The following is a 22,662-nucleotide window of genomic DNA, read 5'->3' on the forward strand; positions in this document are numbered from 1 at the left end:
GACATCCCCAATATCGGGAACAATCTTCCTGCATCTAGCCTGTCCAATCCCTTTAGAATTTTATACGTTTCAATAAGATCCCCCCCTCAGTCTTCTAAATTCCAGCGAGTATAAGCCTAGTCGATCCAGTCTTTCATCATATGAAAGTCCTGCCATCCCAGGAATCAATCTGGTGAATCTTCTTTGTACTCTCTCTATGGAAGAATGTCTTTCCTCAGATTAGGGGACCAAAACTGCACACAATACTCCAGCTGTGGTCTCACCAAGGCCTTGTACAACTGCAGTAGAACCTCCCTGCTCCTATACTCGAATCCTCTTGCTATGAATGCCAACATACCATTCGTCTTTTTCACCGCCTGCTGTACCTGCATGTCCACTTTCAATGACTGGTGTACAATGACACCCAGGTCTCGTTGCACCTTCCCTTTTCCTAATCGGCCACCATTCAGATAATAATCTGTTTTCCTGTTCTTGCCACCAAAGTGGATAACCTCACATTTATCCACATTAAATTGCATCTGCCATGAATTTGCCAACTCACCTAACATATCCAAGTCACCCTGCATCCTCTTAGCATCCTCCTCACAGCTAACACTGCCACCCAGCTTCGTGTCATCCGCAAGCTTGGAGATGCTGCATTTAACTCCCTCGTCTAAATCATTAATATATATTGTAAACAACTGGGGTCCCAGCACTGAGCCTTGCGGTACCCCACTAGTCACTGCCTGCCATTCTGAAAAGGTCCCATTTATTCCCACTCTTTGCTTCCTGTCTGCCAGCCAATTCTCTATCCACATCAATACCATACCCCCAATACCGTGTGCTTTAAGTTTGCACACTAATCTCTTGTGTGGGACCCTGTCAAAAGCCTTTTGAAAATCCAAATATACCACATCCACTGGTTCTCCCCTATCCACTCTACTAGTTACATCCTCAAAAAATTCATGGTTGAGGAAGGGAAATCTTGTTCTTTGAAGAAGAGGAGGACATCTCTGACATCCTGGAAAGAAATACCTCATCCTGGAAAGATGCGGTGGCGATGAAGGAACTGAAGAAAAGGAATAGCATTTTAACAGGACACAGAGTGAGAAGAGGAAGAGGTATAGTTAACATAGCCATGGGAATCAGTAAGTTTATAAAAATATCAGTAGACAGTTTGTCTCCAGAGATAGAGACAGCAATCAAGAAAGGGAAGAGAGGTATCAGAAATGGACTAAGTGAAATTAAGGGCAGGGTGGAGGTTGGATACAAAGTTGATAAAATTGAGGCGCTTAGCATGGGTGCACGAAGCAGCACCAACGCAGTAGTCAGTGTAATACAGAAAGAGTTGCGGAGCATTACCAGAGAAGGCTTGGGACATGCATTTTTCGACATGGCCGATGAAAAGGCAATCATATTGACAGGCCCATGAAGTTGCCCATGGTTACCTCTTGAATTGGAGTGGAGAAAGTGGGAGGAGCCAAAGGAGAAAATATTAAGGGTGTGGACCAATTCTGCCAGATAGAGGAAGGTGGTGACGGAGAGGAACTGGTTGGGTCTTTTGTTGAGAAAGAAGCAGACAGCTTTAAGTCTTTCTTGATGGGAGACAGAAGTGTATAGTGACTGGTTATTTATGGTGAAAATGAGACAGTCAGGGCTATGAAACTTATAGTTGTTGAGGAGATCAACAATGTGAAGCATCTCGGATATAGGTGGGAAGGGGGATACAATGAAGGCTTGGTATGTGGACGCGTGTTCACTGAGGCAGAGTCAATGGGCCTATCTGGACAGTCAGGTTTGTGGATCTTGGGTAGGAGGTAGAAAGAAGCAGTGCAGGGTAAGGGAACTATGAGATTGGTGGCAGTGGAAGGGAGTTCACTAGTGTTGATGAGGTTAGTGATAGTGTTGGAGATAATCTTCTGATGGTCTAGAGTGGGGAACCTTACCAAGGGGTAAGTAAGAAGATGTGGCTGAGAGTTGCCGCCTGGTGTCAGCAAGGTAGAGGTCAGACCGCCACACTAAACCACAGTAGGTTTGATGATAAGATTGGGATTTTTGCAGAGGGGTGTAGGGCAATGCGTTCTGAGGGAATAAGGTTTGAGGAGGAGAGAGGAATGCTGAAGTGAAGCCAGTTGATGTCTTGTCAGTAATCAGAGATGAAAAGATCCGAAGCAGGCAGGGAACTAGAATCCAAGAGGAGGAGGAAGTTTTAAAAAAAAATTTGTCTTCTTCATCCTTCCCTTCCAGTCCTGAAGAAGGGTCTCAGCCCAAAATATCGACTGTTTATCCATTTTCACAGATGCTGCCTGACCTGTGTAAAAATGCATCAATTAAAAGTACTTTACAAATGCTTCAGCACGATAGGGGGGATGAACTTAGCTATAGTTTGGTTACAATTCCATACTTTGGTCAACTGAGGAATGATCCAGAGGTTTGGTGGCACTTAAAAATAGCTATGAGATTTGGTACAATTGTGATTGGAATCTTAATGTTTGACAGTATTGTGATTCTATGTGAAGAACAAGAATACAAGTACAGAATAGCCCTACAGACATTAAGGATCTCATGTTTTGGAGTACAGATTTGAGACGCCACCAAATATCTTTGTCAACATTTGATTCAGAGATCTATGATTGAACTCTATATTTATTTATTTTTATTTAGAGAAACAGCGCAGAAGAGGCCCAGTACCACTGACAACACTGACTTAACCCTAACCTAATCACAGGATAATTGAGAATGACCATGGGAGGAAATCGGGGCACCCTGGAAAAACCCATGCATTCCACAAGGAGGGGCTACAGAGACTCCTTACAGAGTACACTGGAATTGAACTCCGATGCCCCCAGCTGTAATAGCATCGCATTAACCACTACTCCACCATGGCGCCCGATCTTGGTTATTTCTGTTAAGCTATAAGCAATGTAAAACATCTTTTTTAGTGGTTATTAACAATACATAAATAGAATTTTCAAATTCAATTGGATAAAAATGTTGAGATGAGTAAAAGCGCCATCTGTGATTCTGACATCTGTTACCTAGGAAAATCTATGTTTTCTTGTCGTTAACCATACAAGAACCTTTTCTGCTTCAAAGTTACATGAATTTAAAGCTATTAGAATTATATAAATGTACAAGCAACAGCAGGAGAGCAGATTTCTTAAGATTATGGAATACAAGATAAAATCTATAACTGCAATGTAATCAGTATTTCTTTTAATTCCCCAAAGACTTCTTATCTGAAGAAATATTTTGATATTTGTTTTCCAAATTTTCTTCAAATCAGAAAACATTTCAATAGAAATTCCTTGAAGCTCAAGAAAAATACATTTGTAAAGATGTCTGAATTGCACTGATATTGTCTAGAATTACAAGCACAAATTTGTACTTCAAATTCAACATGGCAGATGCATGCAAAATATCAAAATCAATTTGGGAAAGATTGAAGGATTTACGCAAAATACGATTGCAGACATTAAAAGAAACAAATCGATGGATACATTTGATCATATTCTATCTGAAATATATAGCTTTTTAAATTAACACATCTTTTATATGTAACCCTTTATTTAGGAGATTTGAAGCTTCAATAATTAAAGAGAAAAAAATGAAAAAGCAATTTTGCAACCAAAGGGAATCCAATTATCATTTTGAACAAACACATTTTTAATGTTGCTATGAGGACATATAATTATAGAAAAGTCAACATAAAATCTATGACAAAACATTATAATATAAAGTCAGGTGGAAGAACAAGCAGTGCAAATAGAGGTAATATTTTTAATAAAGAAATATAAATCTCACTCTTCTCATTATTTAAATAGTATACAGCTCAGAAACCATTCATTGATATGTTAACTATATTCCAATTATAAATTATTGCTGATTTCATATGAAAAATAAAGTCCTTGCATATTTGTCAATTGTTAACATATGGATACAAAACATGTATAACTGCAACTGAGACTGCAATTCTTATTGAAGAATTTTTGTTCAAGATTTTATTTAGTTTATGTAAGCTCTGTTGTTTAAAAATATATTTCACTTCAGTTCACCAAGAAAACATTTTCCTTCCAATTGATTTTGTGATACTGCACAAAAACCAAAGTACTCTTGCAAAATTCCTGATCTGCTCTTCAAAATAAAGCATGCCTGTTAAGCACCTGTTCAATTTATATCCAAATGAAACAAGTCAACAATTAAACTTTGTTTGAGAAAAATAATATTTAAACCATTATGTTACCAAAAGAGGCTTATTGAACATATGATATGTGAATATATGTGGGACAGTTTTGGGGTGAAACAAAACTATATACTAGGATTAAGAAATACTAGCTCATGCAGAGGGAATAATAACAAAATACAAACGCTATACTGTATATCTCACAACTTTAAGTGTCATTGTTATTATTATTGAACAATATTAGAGGATGAACTATTTTACAAACTTGGGTTGGTGATTGCTCGTTTTATACACATTAAGCACGCCTGCTATTTAAGGTCTCTCAATTCCATTTTCATCCATCTTCAGTCACCTGAAAGTAGTCAAGACTTCTGCTGATTGTCAAGGTATTCACGTAGTTTGTCTTCTGTCAATGTAAGTCGCTGTTCCAGGATTGTCACTGTCTGAAGAATAAAATTGAAAGAAAAAATATTGTTTATTTGAGGTCAAGGGACATGAAGCACTAAAAGGCTGCCATATTTTGTTTGCTGTGAGCTTCTAGTATTAATATCCATTATATACAAAACATCCAATGCACAATTATGCTTACAACAGCAATGTATTTACAGATCAGGATCAATTTTATTTAAATTACCTCTTTTTTCCCCTTAAAGTCTCTCAGTTAAAGTACAAGTTTCATGTTACAATTCTTTGATGTTGCATCAGTTGCAGAATGAAAATGATTTAATGCAAATCATCTACAACTAAATGGCATATACAGAAATTGATTTTTATCTGCTCCCTTCTATATTGCTACTTCCAACATAACCAAATTCTGGACAGACAAGAGTATTTCTACTCTTTTTCTGCCCACAATTCAGATACCATTACTCAAATATTTCTTTCATTTATGACCTCCAACATCTGGTAGCATGCGATAACACTAAACAGATCACAGTAAAGAAGTTTCCTTTACAGTCTCTTGAGGTTGGGGCCCATATGGGACAAAAACATTTGCAGAGGAGTACAAGAAGCTTCTACTTAGAGCAGTGTACACTGAACTTTGTTCTGTAATATTTCAAGTACAATTACACTATTGATTAAAATTTTTCATAAGAAATCAAAAGCTTAGGAATAGAAACATAGAAAACCTACAGCACGATACAGGCCCTTCGGCCCACAATGCTGTGCCGAACAAGTACTTACTTTAGAAATTACCTAGGGTTACCCATAACCCTGTATTTTTCTAAGCTCCATGGACCTTTCCAAGAGTCTCTTAAAAGAGCCTATCACATCCACTACCATCACTGTTGCTGGCAGCCTATTCCAAACACTCACCACCCTCTGCATAAACAAACTTACCCCCAACATGTCCCTGTACCTACTTCCAAGCACCTTAAAACTGTGCCCTCTTGTGCTAGTAATTTCAGCCCTGGGAAAAAAGCCTCTGACTAGCCACACGATCAATGCCTCTCATCATCTTATACACCCCCATCAGGTCACCTCATATCCTCCGTCACTCCAAGAAAAAAAGGCTGAGTTCACTCAACCTAATCTCATAAGGCATGCTCCCCAAACCAAGCAACATCCTTGTAAATCTCCTCTGCACCCTTTCTATAGTTTCCACATCCTTCCTGTAGTGAGATGACCAGAACTGAGCACAGTACTCCAAGTGGGGTCTGACCAGGGTCCTAGATAGCTGTAACATTACCTCTCGGCTCTTAAACTCAATCCACGGTTGATGAAGGCCAATGCACCGTATGCCTTCTCAACCACAGAGGCAACCTGCGCAGCAGCTCTGAATGCCGGTACTAACAAAGTCACATTAAAAAAATCACTTCCAATGATTTACTTAGTTCTTTCTTTTTTATGCAAATAAATGCACAAGAATCTTTAGCTGGCGCATTAAAATCTAAGTCAAATCCAAAACCAAGGTATGAATATCACGTGTTACAGTTCACACTTGATAGGAAGACTTGCTCTTATATACCTTCCTCAAACATAATGGTCACAGAGCACATTACGGTCAAGTTCAAATTTAATTATCATTCAATGATACATGTATATAGCCAAGGTAACAGCAGTCCTCCAGGGCCAAGGTGCAAAACATACTACCAACAGCACACAGCACATATAATTAACGTAGCAGAAAAACATAGCCACAAAAAAAAATATAGCCCAAGTCTCCGAGCGACATGGCCTGTAGATTGATGATACATGGGATGTTGTCCTGGTCTAGCTTGTTCTTCCATCGAGCTAACACTGAGGGCAGTACTGACAGGAGGGGCCAGCCCTCAACCCAGTAAGGATTCCAGTGTGCCCACAGAGTCTTCTGTTCTCTCCCACACCTTCTCAGCATCTTCTCTCCTGCGCACCTCAGCAGGTGACCCCAGCAGTATGAGGGCCTTGTCCACCCATGCGACAACTGAGGCCACACAGCTCCCCCGCCATCGGTCTCTCCAATGAACTAGTAAATCAGACTTACAGTATTCTACATTACCAATGTCCAACAGGGACTTGTGATCACAAGAACAACGTCCAAGACAAACACTCGCATCACCTCAGCACAGCAACAATGCAGAAGCCAGGCAACAACACAACAAGAATATGTCCAACACCACCACTATCAAGCAACTTGCTTATAGGATATTCCTGTAATCATAAAAAGACATAAAGGATGAACAACTACACCTTTGGTTGGACCCGGAGTGGCTGCTGCATCCTAGTGTGCTGCTATCTTATGAAAAAAATGGTACTTTTGAAGTGGTTTAAGTGCACCAAGACAATGTGCTTGAGAGTACTTTTAAGAAAAAAACACAATTTCCAGTGAATTTACCAGACAAGTGGACATTATACATCTAAACTCACTCATAATTAGCTTGAATTTTGCTTTAAACTGTGTCCACAGCAAGATCCATGCAAGATGAAGCAGCTGGCACAAGTTTGCAAAACAGGTGCTGTTGAACCTGAAAACGGAAAATCAAAATAAAGACACGAGGAGAAATAAATTGGAAAGAGAGAATTTGGATGAGAGGATGGATGGTACATTCACCTAATATTGTCATTTCACAAACATAACAGATGAGCAATCCAAATTAGAGTGCTGTCCTATAAGATGAAAAAAAAACTAATTTGCAATTCCGCAAATCAAATTAGTATTTCATGCTAAGGCATATTATAAAAAGTATGATCTGGCATTGATACATGAAAATAGAATTTCATATTGATGTCAACTTGGTAAATGAAAACCATCTACACTCTCTCAAAATCTGCAGTCCACTAAAAATCTACAAGTACACATCATCAATAGTAAAAGCTATCAGTACTTGAACTCCAAATCATCAGATATAATGGTTGATCCAATTTATAATTATTTTTGAATTAATTTTCACATCGGCAATAATAAGATGGACAAATAAAAGCTTATGGACAGCAGGTCATCCTCCTCTGGGCCTTCTGCAGTTAATATCAAATTTTCCAAATTCAGATAATTTATTTTTAAAGTTTGGCCACTTCTGCTGTTAGTTATCCATCTGTGGTACTGGCTCATTTTTGCTCTCCATTAATACAACCCGACTTGTTAGATGTGTACTGTTAATTGCAACACATTACACATCTTTGTCTGTACTGTCACCTGCTAACTGCCCATTTGACCAGAGGATTTTTACAACTTATTCCATATCTTCCCTGGCCTCAACCTATCACAGGTATTCTCTTTATCCTCCCTCTCCTTCTCTTTAATTTCAGGCTTTTTTTTTTGTTTCTCTTTCCCTTTTCTGATGAGCGGTCTCATCCCAAAATGCCAAAGTTCAAGGTAAATTTTATTATCAGAGTACATATATGTCACCACACATACAACCCTGAGATTCTTTTTCCTGCAAGCATACTCAGCAAATCTATAGAATTGTAACTATAAACAGGATCAGTGAAAAATCAAGTAGAACATAGAAGATAACAAACTGTGCAAATGCAAATATAAATAAATAGCAAAAAAGAGAGCACGAAATAACAAGATAAAGAGTCCTTAAAGCGAGATCATTTGTTGTGGGAACATCTCAGTGGATTAGTGTAGTTATTCCCTATTGTTCAAGAGCCTGAAGGTTGAAGGGTGATCACTGTTCTTGAACCTGGTGGTGTGAGCCCTGAGGCACTTGTACCTTCTACCTGATGGCAGCATCAAGAAAAGAATAAGGCCTGGGTGGTGAGGATCTTTGATGATGTTCTATAACAGCATTTCATAATAGATGTGCTCAATGATTAGCAGGGTTTACCTGTGAAGTACTGAGCTGAATCCACTACCTTCTGTCAGATTTTCCATTCAAATGCATTGATGTTCCCTTACCAGACTGCAATGCAGCCAGTCAATACACTTTCCACTACACATCTTATAGAAGTTTGTTAGTTTTTGATGTCATGCTGAATCTCCACAGACTCCCAAGGAAGTAGAGGTGTTGTCGTGTTTTCTTTGCAATTACATTTATATGTTGGGTCCAAGACAGGTCCTCTGAGACAGTAACACCCAGGAATTTAATGTTACTGACCTTCTCTACCTTGATCCTCCAATGAGGACTGGCTTATGGACCTTGGGTTTCCCTCTCCTGAAGTTCCTTGGGCTTGCTGACATTGAGTGAGAGGTTGCTGTTGTGACACCACTCAGCCAAATTTTCAATCTTACTTCTGTATGCTGATCCAGCTCCACCTTTGGAACACCCCACACTTGAATATGGTTTTGGAGCTGTATTCAGTCACACAATCAAAGGTGTATAGCAAGTAGAGAATACAGCCCTATGGTGCATCTGTGCTGAGAGAGATTGTGGAGGAGATGTTTTTAACAACCTGAACTGATTGGGATCTGCAAGCAAGGTAAACCAGGATCCAAATGCACAAGCGGGTATTGAGGCCCAGGCCTTGCAGCTTACTGATTAGTTTTGCGGTGATGATGGTACTCAATGCTGAGCTGTTATCGATAAAGAGTATCCTGATGAATGCATCTTTGCTGTGCAGGGTTGTGTGAAGAGCCAATAAAATGGCACCTGCTGTGGACCTGTTGTTGCGGTAGGCAAATTGGAGCGAATTCAAATCGCCACTCAGATAGGAGCTGAAATGTTTCGTCACTGGCCTCTCAAAACACTTCATCATTGTAGATGTAAGTGCAACTGCACAAAAGATATTGAGGCAGACTACCACCTTCTTCCTGGGCATCAGTACAATTGAAACCTGCTTGAAGCTGGTAGATACCACACAGTGCCTCAGCTTGAGGTTGAAGATATCCATGAACACAAACACCAGTTGGTCAGCACAGGACTTCAGTACTCAGCAAAGTACTCCATCCAGACTGGATACTTTCCTTGGATTCACCCTCTTAAAGGCAGCCAGCACGTCGTCTTCAGACCAAAGGATCATCAGAAGATGTGGGAGCGCACAATGGTTCCTCCATGTTCTGACTGTTAAAGCGAGCATAGAAGGCATTGAGCTCATCTGGAAGTAAAGCTCTTGATGCTTGATTTAACTTTGTACAAGGTTATGGCGTTCAAACCCTGTCACAGCTGTCGAGCATCCCTTGTTGATTCCAGTCTAGTTCGGAATCTCCACTTCGCCTGTAAGACACTTCTGGAGATTCTACCCACACCTCTTGCAGCATTCTTGATCTCCAGCCTTGAATGCCGCTGACCTACCCCTTAACAAATTTCAGATTTCATGGTACATCCAGGGCTTCTGATTAGAGAAGACCCTGAAGACTCTGACTGGGGACACATTCATCTACAGCGGTTCTAATAAACTCTGTTACAACACTGGTGTAGTCATTCAGATCCTTAGTCAGGTGCTTGAACAGGATCCAGTCCACTGACTCAAAGCAATCCCAGAATTGTTCCTCTGCCTCCCACCACTGCCTCTTATTGTCTTAATCTCTGGAGGCTTGCTTTTTAGGCTCTGTCTGTATGCAGGTAGTAGGAGGACAGTCAAATGGGCCAATTTGCTAAAGTATGGTCTAGGTAAGGAACAGCTGGCATTCCTCATCATAGCATAGCAGTGGTTTACTGTGTTGGGACCTCTGGTGCAACAGGTTATTTGCTGGTGATAATTGGGCAGGGAGTTCCTCCAGCACTTTGTGTGTGTAGCTTGGGTTTTCTTCAAATAGGCTTGTTTGAAGTCACCGACTATAATTTGAAATGCGTCAGGATGGGCTGTTTCTTGTCTACAGACGATATCGTGCAGTGCCATTAAGTGCTTTCTACAGTCGGCTGTTGATGGTATATAAACTGCGGTCAGGATGACAGAGAACTCCCAAGACAAATAGAATAGTTGGCATTTGATTGATAGATGTTCCAAGACAGGGTAACACAAGTTTGACATAACCGCCACATTAGTACACCAAAAAGAAGTGACCAAAAAGCACACGCCACCATCCTTTTTCTTTCCAGAGTTTGCGGTTTGATCTATCCTGAAAATCGTAAATCCTTCTAGCCCGATTGCTGTGTCCAGCATGTCTTCTGAGAGCCAAGTCTCAATCCAACAAACAATTCAGATCCTACTCATCTGCCTATGATACAGCAGCCTTGCTCTCAGGTCATCAGTTTTATTTTCCAGCAACTGCACATTCGCCAGCAAGATGCCGGGTAGAGGAGGCCTCATTCCTCTGCATTTCAGCATGACTTAGTTCCCAGCTCTCCTTCCAAGTTTCCAACCATGGCGATGACTCTTAAAGGCACTGTGTTCTTTAGTTGATCGTGAGATTTGAAGATCATTGACGCAATTTCAAAGTCCATTGTTAAGAGAACATTTACATGCTGCAGATTGCAACGAAAGTAATTCAAAATAAGTATCCTTAAGTGGAAATCTGGAACAATTTTCTGCAGCCTGCAGGTTACTGATGATCGCCAGCACCATCTTGATCCTTTAGGATTATTTATTCCCATCCATAGATGCTGCCTCACCTGCTGAGCTCCTCCAGCACATTGTGTCTATTTCTCCAATCGTGAATATTTACTGTCAAGGGTTAACCACTTTATCATCGCTGAATTGACTCATAACACGGAACAATGATACTTGCTGGATACTAAATTTGAGCCAGGGCTCAACAGGTTTGAGATACAGCCATGGCAGTGAAAAAGTGACATGGTACAGAATTTTTGATAAAGATAATAATGGAACTATTTGTCATAATAATTCTGGAGGAAAATTAGAGCATGCATGTACACTATTGAAGTGAAGAAAAGAAAGCAGATGATGCCTTCGAATCCCTACTTTGAAATCTGAACATCAAATTATTATGATTCTTTAAAAAAACTGAAAATAATGTTTTATTAAGATACAAATATTTAACAATAGGCCATAATTACAGTTTAATTACCTCTCTGTCCTTATCAAAAAAAATCCTTCATATAAAATAAAAGTTTACCATATTTCAATTCTCATCTTAATCTCGTGCGTAATCAATATTTGTTTTGCTTTGTGGAAAATGTTTTAAGTTTAGATAAAATTTAAAGCTTTACACTTCGTAGTTTTCTGTCCTTAAGAATTCTTCAAAGTGACTGCCGCTAAGCCAGATTGATGATATTCATTAGGCTTAGTGTAAGGGAACACTTAGATATGAAGCCTGACTATAACTTAAATCAATGTTACAAAGTTTGCAATATCTTTATGGGAACTTTCTTCAAGATTACTTGAAAATAATTTTCTTCAAGATTAGTTGTGAATGTTTTCTACAAGACAATTAATTAATATTTCCTATTCATAATACTTCGGAAGTCCATTTTGTGCATCGCTGATAAATGACTTCGCACAATGCAATATAAATTAATAAAGAGGCAAAAGATTGATTACATGTCTTCCTTAGTAATATTAAAAGATACTCCTACTGGGAATTTGTACAAGAAAGCTGAAATGATGGCAGTTGACAGTAACAAGTTGTCCATGCCCAAGTGCTATTGCTTATAAAACAACAAGCTTAAGTAACAGGACAGCAGCATATAAAGACTAAATTGCTCTTGGCTGGGAGGGAAGAAGTTAGTCTAAAGAGCAGATAAGTGACTTAAATAGAGATAGAATTTTATCACCTTGCTGCAGCCCCCAAATATTGATATAATTGAAATATTCCAAGGACTAAAAGATTGAAATTACAATAAATATAGAAGAGTTTATTCACAGAATGTCTTCACAGTTTGGACAGATTTGTGTAAATGGAAAAGCATTGTCCTGACCCTTGGGCTACCAAATTGTCAGGGAATTCATCAGGTAAAGCTGAGTAAAGGAACACGTTTGTTTGTGTTTGCAAATATGTATCTCATTCCAGACCAATACTCCAACACTTCATGCTGTCAAGGAAAATATGCGTCTTTTGAAACTGTTCATAATACAGTTGGCCCTTCTTATCCGCAGGGGATTGGTTCTGGGACCCCCTGCGGATACCAAAAAAAACGCGGATGCTCAAGTCCCTTATATAAAATGGCACAGTATTTGCATATAACCTATGCACATCCTCCCGTATACTTTAAATCATCTCTAGATTACTTATAATACCTAATACAATGTAAATGCTAGGTAAATAGTTGTTATACTATATTGTTTAGACAATAATGACAAGAAAAAATGCTCAAAGGTTGAGTGCTGGAGAGTGAACTTCCGGGTTTTCCCAATCCGCGGTTGGTTGTGTTACGTACCCCGTAACTGGGTTGCCAAACCAGCAGAAATGGATCACTCAGTTGGAGTCTGGATTACTAGAACTAAGAAAGTTTTATTAAAGAAACAAGCAACACAGTACTCTAATCAAAAGAATAATAAATGCAACAGTTCAGTAATGATAAACACACATGTACACAGAATTAAGATAACAGGATCAATCAAGCTCTATCGTTGTCTAGGGGTAAATGACCGTTTCAAAGTGACGCAAAGTTCAGTTCAGTTCGCAGTAATCGCTGCCGTGGGAGATGGACAGTGGGGGGAAGGAGAAAGAGAGCAAAACGAATGAATATTCAAACGGCTTCCACACAGACCTTCGACATTCTTCTCAGTCAGCTTTCGTGCGAGCCCTTTGTGATGTCATCTGAGGTCACCGACCGTGACCCCTCCGTTTCCAGATACGATCGTTTCTCTGCGGTGAACCTGGCACCCAGGCAAGGGTGGACACACACCAGGTTCCTGCTGATCGTGCCTTTCCACCCTGTGCGTCTATGGCTTGGTCCCCCGACCAGCCTTCTAAAACTTCCCACCGACTTGTGGGAGACACACCGCTTCCAGGGTCTCGTTACCTCGGGGTGTCGTGTGTGTGTTGCCTTAGCGAACCTGTCCCTTTTTATCCCCCTGCTGGGGTATCGTCTGTCCATCACTTCAAACAGTTCAGGGTTCAAAGGGGGAGCCGATCTTGACAGCTCTCCTTCCGTTACTCTCTCCCGTCCCTTCATTAACATCTCCAAATGCTGCTCCATTGTTTTCCTTATCTCTCTCTCTCCTGAAGACAGGTGGCAGACCAACTGCTGATCCCACTGGTGCCAGCACAGGACAGCTAACATCTTAATCTATGTGTATTCTTGTCACAGTTGAATCCGCGCATGTAGAACCCGCAGATAAGGAGGGACGACTGTACCATAGTATGTACGTGCAGCCCTGCATGTCCCAAAACCCTTTCCGGTTGTCATGAGAAAATATGTATTAACAAAATCTACAGCTTAAATAAAACTTACTCCAAAAAGTATTGTTCTCCACTGAACAGATCAGAAGCAGATGGGCCCTGAAAGGTGTCCCTCCAACTCTAGTTGTTAGAATGCTTCACCGTTACACTGTGCGAAGCGTTGATGCACTCTTAATTTTAAATCCATTACTGATTCATTTTCTAGGCAGAAAATCAACATCTAACTTTGCATCATTTGCAATAAATTTTATGAGGAAAATAAACCAAAAATAGATTGTTCGTTGTGTTACTGCAGCCAGAAGTTCTGTTTTCAGTGGCACGTCAATAAAATAAACAAAGTAAGATGTGATCTTCTGAACATTAAAAGTCATTAAAGGAGGTGCTTTCTAAAGTAGCTCCAAGCAAGTGCCACTTTGAGAGATAACGTTATTAGGGAGATAGAGCCAAAGTGACTAATTAAAATAATATAGCAAATAGGAACAGGAACAACAAGTAAGGCTCCGCAAGCCTGGTCTGCTATTCAATAAACACACATCAAAGTTGCTAGTGAACGCAGCAGGCCAGGCAGCAGTTGTTTGTTGTCTGCTATTCAATAACACTACATCTCTTAATTCTCTCCATGTCTGAAAACCTGTCAAACTCTCTTTTGAATATACTCAGCAATTCAGCTTACATAGTTTTCTTGGATAGGTATGATGGAGAGCATTCGGTTAACACACTGTTTACCCACTCACACTGCCGTGTCATTTTGCTGTTGTTGTGCTGAACAAAAATTACACCACAAAGACAAAAGAGCACTCCAAGCAACTTGCACAAAGATTACTAAAAAGCACAATTCAGGAGATGGATACAAGAAAATATCCAAGTCACTGAATATCCCTTGGTGTACAGTTATGCCAATCATCAAGAAATAGAAAGAATATGGCACAGCTGTAAATCTGCCCAGAGCAGTCCATCCTCAAAAACTGAGTGACCATGCAAGAAGGGGACCAGTGAGGGATGCTTCCAAGAGACCTATGACAACTCTGGAGGAGTTACAAGCTTCAGCGGCTGAGATGGGAGAGGCTGTGCATACAAAAACTGTTGCTTGAGTGCTTCACCAGTCACACCCTTATGGGAGAGGGCAAAGAAAGCCACTGTTGAAAAAAACCCACATGAAATCTCAGCTGAAGTTCACCAGAAGGCATGTGGGAAACTTTGAAGTCAGTTGGAAGAAAGTTCTATGGTCTACTGAAATCGATATTGAGCTTTTGGCCATCAGACTAAACGCTATGTTTGGTGTAAGCCAACCACCACACATTATCAAAAAACACACTATCCCTACCGTGAAGCATAATGGTGGCTGCATCATGCTATGGGGATGTTTCACTGCAGCAGGCTCTGGAAGGCTTGTGAAGGCAGAGGGTAAAATGAATGCAGCAAAATACACGGAATCTTGGAGGAAAACCTAATGCAGTCTGCAAGAGAACTGTGACTTGGGAGACATTTGTTTTTCAGCAAGACATTGACCCCAAGTATAAAGTCAAAGCTACACAGGAATACTTAAAAACAAAAATGTTAATGTCCTGGAGTGGCCAAGTCAATCCAATTGATAATTTGTGACTGGACTTGAAAAGGGTTGTTAACTCAGGATCCCCATGCAATCCAACAGGGCTTGAGCAGTTTTGTAAAGAAGATTGGGGAAACACTGCAGTGTCTAGATGTGAAAAGCTGATAGAGACCTATCCACATAGACTCAAGGTTGTAATTGCTGCCAAAGGTGTATCTACTAAATACTTACTTAAAGGGGGTGAATAGATATGCATGCAATTATTTTGTATTGTATAATTAGATCACTTTGTACGGATCTGTTTTCATTTTGACACAAGCGAGTAGATCTATTTTCACTTTGACAGGACTGAATCGACGTCAAAAAAAAGCTGAATTAAATCCACTGTGATCCAATGTTATAAAACATGAAAACTTCCTGGGGGGGGGGAGTTGAGGTAAACATTTTAAAGTCACTGTAAGTGAGATGTGAGTTTTGAAGAAGGGTCTCCAATCTGAAATGTTGACTCTAATTCTCTTCTCACAAATGCAGCCTTTTGTGTTGACTATTTCCAGCATTTTCTGTTTTCTTTAGGTAGAAGGCCAGTCCTTTACACAATATACCAGGTAATGTTTCACTGGAAATCTCGTCAAATGGAGTAAGATATCTACTCTTACACTCAGATTCTCTTGCAATTAAAGTCAACATACCATTAGCCATACCTACACATTATTCTTCACTGATTTATACATAAGAGTGTTGAGATCCCCATGATTACTATCTTATTTCCATCCCTTAATGTTTAGAAAATACTCTGCACTTCTTATATTACCAAAGTAGATAAATTCACGTTTTCCTCATTACATTCCATACGTCATGTTCTTGTACATTCATTCAATCTGTCTAAATATCCTCTAAGCTTCTCTGAATCCTTCTTACAAGTCCACTTTGCCTTCCAGCTTTGTTTTATCAGCAACATGCTTTACCATACATCTCTTGATTTATTTGGATTATCACTAAAGTATGTTCATTTCTCAGTTCAAGATTACTCTGAAAGCTTACTGGCGGTTGAGTCATGCTGTGTTTCACAGAAACAATTCTACATTACTGGTATGCCACTTTATTAATAGGACAAACTGAAGCAAAAGTCCCATGGCCAAGCTTGAACAAGAGTAGGCGTTCACTCAGCAACCATCTTTCTATTTACTTAATTTTTTTTGGCAGACTGCGCACAAATCGGCTACTGTGTTTCTCAAACAACAGCTGAACTAACATCAAAACCAAGTCACTGACTATAAAGTGCTTTGCAATTATCTTGAGAAAGGATAGAATGCTACATGAATGCAATCTGTTTCTTTTTTAAAGGCAAATCAAAGGATTGATTGACTTCGCCTAACTTTGGAGGCCAGCATTACAGTTTTGCATATTGCCTAGTATAGACATTCCTTATCAATTGGCACACAGTCATCTGAAGATAATTACAGCTTTTCAAGTATAACTTTTCTTCTCAAGAGTTTAATGTTTGATCCACAACTTAAACAATAGTTTCCACATGATCAGGTCTAAAATATACCATCATTAATACATTCTGAATTGAACTGAAATGTGTACCAGCTAAAGGATTAATGTATTTTTATATAAATTACAGATGTTGACAGAATATTAAACCTTACTTAGACAATAACTATTAAAACAAATCTAAAAAGAGAGATTTTTAGATCAAAGTGATCTGCTCTCATTACATTAAGAATTAAACTGACTTATGTCGGAAAACATTTTCCCAATTTTAGACCAATCGTTTTTTAAAAAATGTCAGCATTTAAAAAGCGTCATCCATCTACTCCATACAGCTATGCCCTTTGCCTTATGGTTTTACTGGCAATCATAATAGACCTAAGTGGAGCTACTTTGAGTATCTTTGAAACTGAGGTAACATCACTGGAGAATCAGACTCAGGGTCAGAGGGTAACAGTCCAAACAAATAGACTAAAGTATGGAATGTCAAAGAATTGTCCAGTATGCCTAGAAGCCTTTTTTGTTAAATGCGCTATTTACATGCCACAAGAGAAACACAGTGGTTTACAAACCCATTTCCTCCAGCAATATAAGCCATATGTCATCCCTCTCAGGTAGACAAAATGGTGACTTTCAAGCTAAATATTAGAAACATGTGGAAATGAATGGATTCCTCTGAATTTTACAGAGCTTGTCCCCCATATTTATAAGATTTTGCCTGTTTTCAAGTATTTTATGTCAATCAGGAGATGGAACTATCACAAAAGTAACCTTTTAATAGCAACAACTAACACTGCGCTCTTTAAAAATCTTCACTGGAATAGTTAAAAGATTATAATATAAAGCTTTTAAGTTTCGTTAAATTTGAGAGCTGTCCATGAACCAAGCAATTTCTATCAACAGAAAGATCATCAAAAGGAAAAAATGAACCCTGCTGTGCATTCTGAAAAGTTTGTTTTCCTTTTATTTAACCAAGCATTTGATACGACTATGGACCTGGGTACCTAGGCATGTGCAGCATTAACTGACACAAACCTAGAACCCATCTATGATTTTTGTCCTTTTAATCATGGTGTTCAGACAGCTCAGGTTACTCATGATGAAGTGCATGCAATCCCTTTGAGAGGATCTGTCTGACATATGGTCTGAGGCTGGCAAGTCTTCCTTAAAGCACAGGAGCATCTCAAGGATGCATGTAGCCCACGGCTCTATTCTCTCTACATTCATGACTGCGTGGCTAGGCACAACTCAAACAGCATCCAGAAATTCACTGATGTTGTTGGCAGAATCTCAGATGGTGACAAGGTGGTGTACAGGAATGAGATTTACTGGCTGTTTGAGTGGTGTATGATCAACAACTTTGCACCCGATGTTAGTAGGACCAAGGAATTGATTGATCATGGATTTCAGTAAGGGAAATTGGGAGAACATACACCAGTTCTCACCGAATGGGTCAGCAGTGGAAAGGGTGAGCAACTTCAAGTTCTTGGGCATCAACATCTTAGAGGATCAATCCTGGGTTCAACATATTCATGCAACCATGAACAAGGCACGCCAGCAACTATACTTTAAGAGTTCGATGAAATTTGTTATTTTACCAAAGACTCCAGCAAATGACAGTGTTGTTAAAAAGGCGTATGATGTGTTGGCATTCATCAGCTGTGGGACTGAGTTCAAGAGCCGTGAGGTGATGTACAGCTATATAAGACCGTGGTCAGACCCCACTTGGAGTACTGTATTTATTTCTGGTCACCTCACTATCAGAAGGATGTGGATACTATACAGAGAGTGTGGAGGAGATTTACAAGGACGTTGCCAAGATTGGAGGGCATACCTTACGAGAATAGGTTGTGTTATTTTGGCCTTTTCTCCTTGGAGCAACGGAGGATGACAGGTGACCTGATAGAAGTGCATACGATGATGAGGGGCATTGATCATGTGGATAGCCAGAGGCTTTTTCCCAGGGCTGAAATGACTAACATGAGGGGGCACAGTTTTAAGGTGCTTGGAAACAGGTGTCGAGGTGATGTCAGGGGTAAATTTTTCACACAGACAGTGGTGGGTGCATGGAATGCACTGCCAGCAGTAGTAGAAGTGGACACAATAGGGACTTTTAAGAGCCTCTTAGATAGGTACATGGAGCTTAGAAAAATAGAGGGCTATGTGCTATGGAAATTTTAGGCAGTTTCTAAAGTAGGTTACAAGGTCGTCACAACATTGTGGGCCTGAGGGCCTGTAGCGTGCTGTAGATTTCTATGTTCCATGTTCAAATTTCTACAGATGTGCCATGGAGAATATTCTGACTGGTTACATCAGAGGGCAAAGAGGAGCGAGTTGCGCCAACCAGTGATGTGGTGTCGCAGCAACAACCTGGCACGCAACGTCAGTAAGACGAAAGAGCTGATTGTGGACTTCAGGAAGGGTAAGATGAAGGAACATATACCAACCCTTAAAGAGGGATCAGAAGTGGAGAGAATGAGCAGTTTCAAGTTCCTGGGTGCCAAGATCTCTGAGGACCTAACCTGGTCTCAATATATCGATGCAGTTATAAAGGCGGCAAGTCAGCGGCTGTACTTCATTAGGAGTTTGAAGAAGTTTGGTATGTCAACAAATACACTCAAAAACTTCTACAGATGTACCATGGAGAGCATTCTGACAGGCTGCATCACTGTCTGGTATGGCGGTTGGGGGGGGGAGCGCTACTGAACAGGACCAAAAGAAGCTGCAGAGGGTTGTAAATTTAGTCAGGCCCATCTTGGGTACTAGCTTACAAAGTACCCAGGACATCTTTAGAGAGTGGCGTCTCAGAAAGGCAGTGTCCATTATTAAGGACCTCCAGCACCCAGGGCATGCCCTTTTCTCACTGTTACCATCAGGTAGGAGGTACAGAAGCCTGAAGGCACACACTCAGCGATTCAGGAACAGCTTCTTCCCCTCTGCCATCCGATTCCTAAATGGACATTTGACCCTTGGTCACTACTTCACTTTTTAAAATATATATTATTTCTGTTTTTTGCACGATTTTTAATCTATTTAATATACATATACTGTAATCGATTTACCTATTTATTGTTATTTTTCTTCTTATATATTATGTACTTCATTGAACTGCTGCTACTAAGTTAACAAATTTTACGACACATAACAAACCTGATTCTGATTCACGGTGTGGTTTAGAGGCCTCAGTACTCAGGATCAAAAAAAAAGGCTGCAGAGCGTTGTAGATTCAGCCAGCTCCATCATGGGAACTAGCCTCCCCACCATAGAGGACATCTTCAAAATCTGGTGCAGGAAGAACTTGGTATCCTTCAGGGACCTTCACCATCCAGGACATGGCATCTTCTGAACATTTTAGGAACACCTCACTATTTTGCTCTTTTTGCAGCATTTATTTTGAAACCTATAGTAACTTTTTAAATGTACAGTGGATTTTGGTTAATTAGAACACATCAGGACCAATATTTTTGGCCCAATTAAGCGGCTGCCCCAATTAGCCAAAGTTTCATGGAAAAAGACAACCTACCATTTAACTGAGTAACAAATTATATATTCAAATGAAATACAAAACAAATTGGAACACTACCATTACTACTGGTAGTTGTCCGTCGTATCCGACAATGAAAGGAAACCTCTGCAGGAGAGTTTTTAAAAAGTGGAAAAGCCATTGCACTGGGGCAGCTCCACTCTCTTGATCTCAGAGGTCCGGGTCCAGTGGGATGAGTAGACGTCACAACTGGGGTCCTCCCTGGCTGTAGTGTATGACCATGACTGTTTCTATGCCTCGAAATGCCCTTAGCTATCCATGCGGCATAGCACAGCTGCCTTCTCACCACTGGATCTCACTGTACGTCTCATCTGCTCAGTCTGCTGGAGCTGACTTTGCGTGCTAACACAGGCATGCCCCATCTCACCGGGCGGGGTATGAGATCCAGTGGCTACTCTCAACTAGTTTAACCCGCCCATTGAAGTGGTGTACCATGGTGTGACTGCTGTCGCATGCAAACAGCTACCTGGAGCCACAGGTGAGATAGATAGATAAATATACTTTATTAATCCCGAGGGAAATTTGGTTTCATTACAGCCGCACCAACCAAGAATAGAGCGTAAATATAGCAATAAAAAAACCCCAACAATCAAACAACAAAATGCAAACTATGCCAGATGGAAAATAGGTCCAGGACCAGTCTATTGGCTCAGTGTGTCTGACTCTCCACGGAAGGAGCTGCACGTTTGATGGCCACAGGCAGGAACGACCTCCCGTGCCGCCAAGTGTTATATTACGGTGGAATGTGGCCGAAGTCCAACAGTAAGAAGTTCAATATCCAGTCTGCAAACACGTTCCTTGATCGTAATATACCCCGGATTGCGCCATCCGTTGTTAACCAGATCAGTAAGCACCCAACTCCTTTACGCTTACCGCTCTCGGTGCACTTCCGGTCAGCCGGAACGGTATTACCCACTGAACTCCTCTTCTCCAAAAGTCTCTGTTGTCTTGACCCGGTCCTCTTTCCTCGGCTTTGTGATCCCCCTCTGCATCCTCTGTGTGTTTTCCTCCGGATTTCAGCAGGGATGTCCGCCGCTCTGTTAGCTAAGCCGGCCGGGATTTGCTGGTCCGTGGAATGCACAATGCGACCTTGCTTCTGTCCCGTGTGTCGGGATGTAACCATTTCCAGCGCTAAAGAAAACCCAAATAAAACTCTCTCTACCAGCATGTTAGAGAGGGTGCAGCTTCGACAAGTTACCGTGAGGAAAAAAATACAAAAAGTAACGTAAATTAAAAAGTAAGAAGAAGAAAGTAAAAGAATAGATCGGAACGGCTGTACCAGGCTGCATGCACGACCGGCGCATGCGCACTATCTATGCGCACAGAGCTGAGTGTTCAGTGGGAATCAAAGGTAACATTCAAGATCAACATAACTTCAAACTATTCCAAGTTCTTAACTTTTTCAAGTAGAGAAATCACTTCATTTTCACTCCTGGCCGTTTCTGGCATTTCCAAGTCTGAATTCTCGAAAATGCAGCGAGCAACACAGTTCTGAATTCTCTTACTGCTTATTTCTCGCCAACTATCAGTGAAAAATAATCACTGCTTTTTGAATAAAACAAACACTATTTAAAAACTGTTCAATCTAAGACAGTATAGTGTTTAAAAGCCACAAGGTATGCACACGATTGATGCAAGTTAGAAAATGTTCAGCAACCATCTCTTGACCCAATTAAGTGGCATAGTGTTCCAAATAAACAAAGGGAATACTGGCTTTTTAAAAATTGATTTATTTTTGTTCTTTAAGAGTTGTCGCATATAAGCAGCTGTCTGATTAACCAACGGCTCAATTACCCAGAATCCACTGTATTGCAGTTTCAAAATAACAAATTTCATGACATATCAGGATAATAAACCTGATTCTGATTCTTAAATTGGGCTTCTACAAATACGAGTACACACACTGGTGGTTCTGTTTTGTGTCTCCTATTCTCCACCATCTTTGTTGAATCATTACCCAATTCTTGCCCACAATGCAATCATAATGTTGATCTTCACCCTTCTGACTGATGCCGTGATCTTTCTGACTGCTGTTTCATTGCTATTTCATGAAGGCCATTATATAAACCACAAGCTACTCACAAATTAGAAGTATCTTCACGCACTCCACACCGGCAAAGTATGCAAAGGAAAGACACATCTGCTTTACTTTGCATGGCTCATCTATTGTGCACAATGCTTTGGACCTAATTAGTTTGAGCATTTTGCAATATTGTATACCCCAAAATAAGCATTCATTGACTTACTGTACACTATTTCTGCAACTGCCAAAGAATTTCTGGCCATATAGTCCCTCAGGATAATAT

General features: G+C 40.2%; 1 protein-coding gene across 3 annotated transcripts in view; it reads right to left on the reverse strand.

The window, feature by feature from the left end:
• Window positions 1–2,713: 2,713 nt before the first annotated feature.
• LOC134356929 (POC1 centriolar protein homolog A-like) overlaps window positions 2,714–22,662 on the reverse strand; it is a 151,583-nt gene continuing 131,634 nt past the window's right edge. Inside the window, exon 10 of one of the 3 annotated variants that reach the window (XM_063068181.1) lies at window positions 2,714–4,605. In XM_063068181.1, the coding sequence (XP_062924251.1) occupies window positions 4,525–4,605 (81 nt within the window). In that variant the 3' untranslated portion in view covers window positions 2,714–4,524. The remainder of the gene's footprint in view (window positions 4,606–22,662) is intronic. The other 2 variants (XM_063068180.1, XM_063068179.1) reach the window with 2 other exon arrangements.

Source organism: Mobula hypostoma, chromosome 15, assembly GCF_963921235.1.
Source record: "Mobula hypostoma chromosome 15, sMobHyp1.1, whole genome shotgun sequence".
Taxonomy (NCBI): Eukaryota; Metazoa; Chordata; class Chondrichthyes; order Myliobatiformes; family Myliobatidae; genus Mobula; species Mobula hypostoma.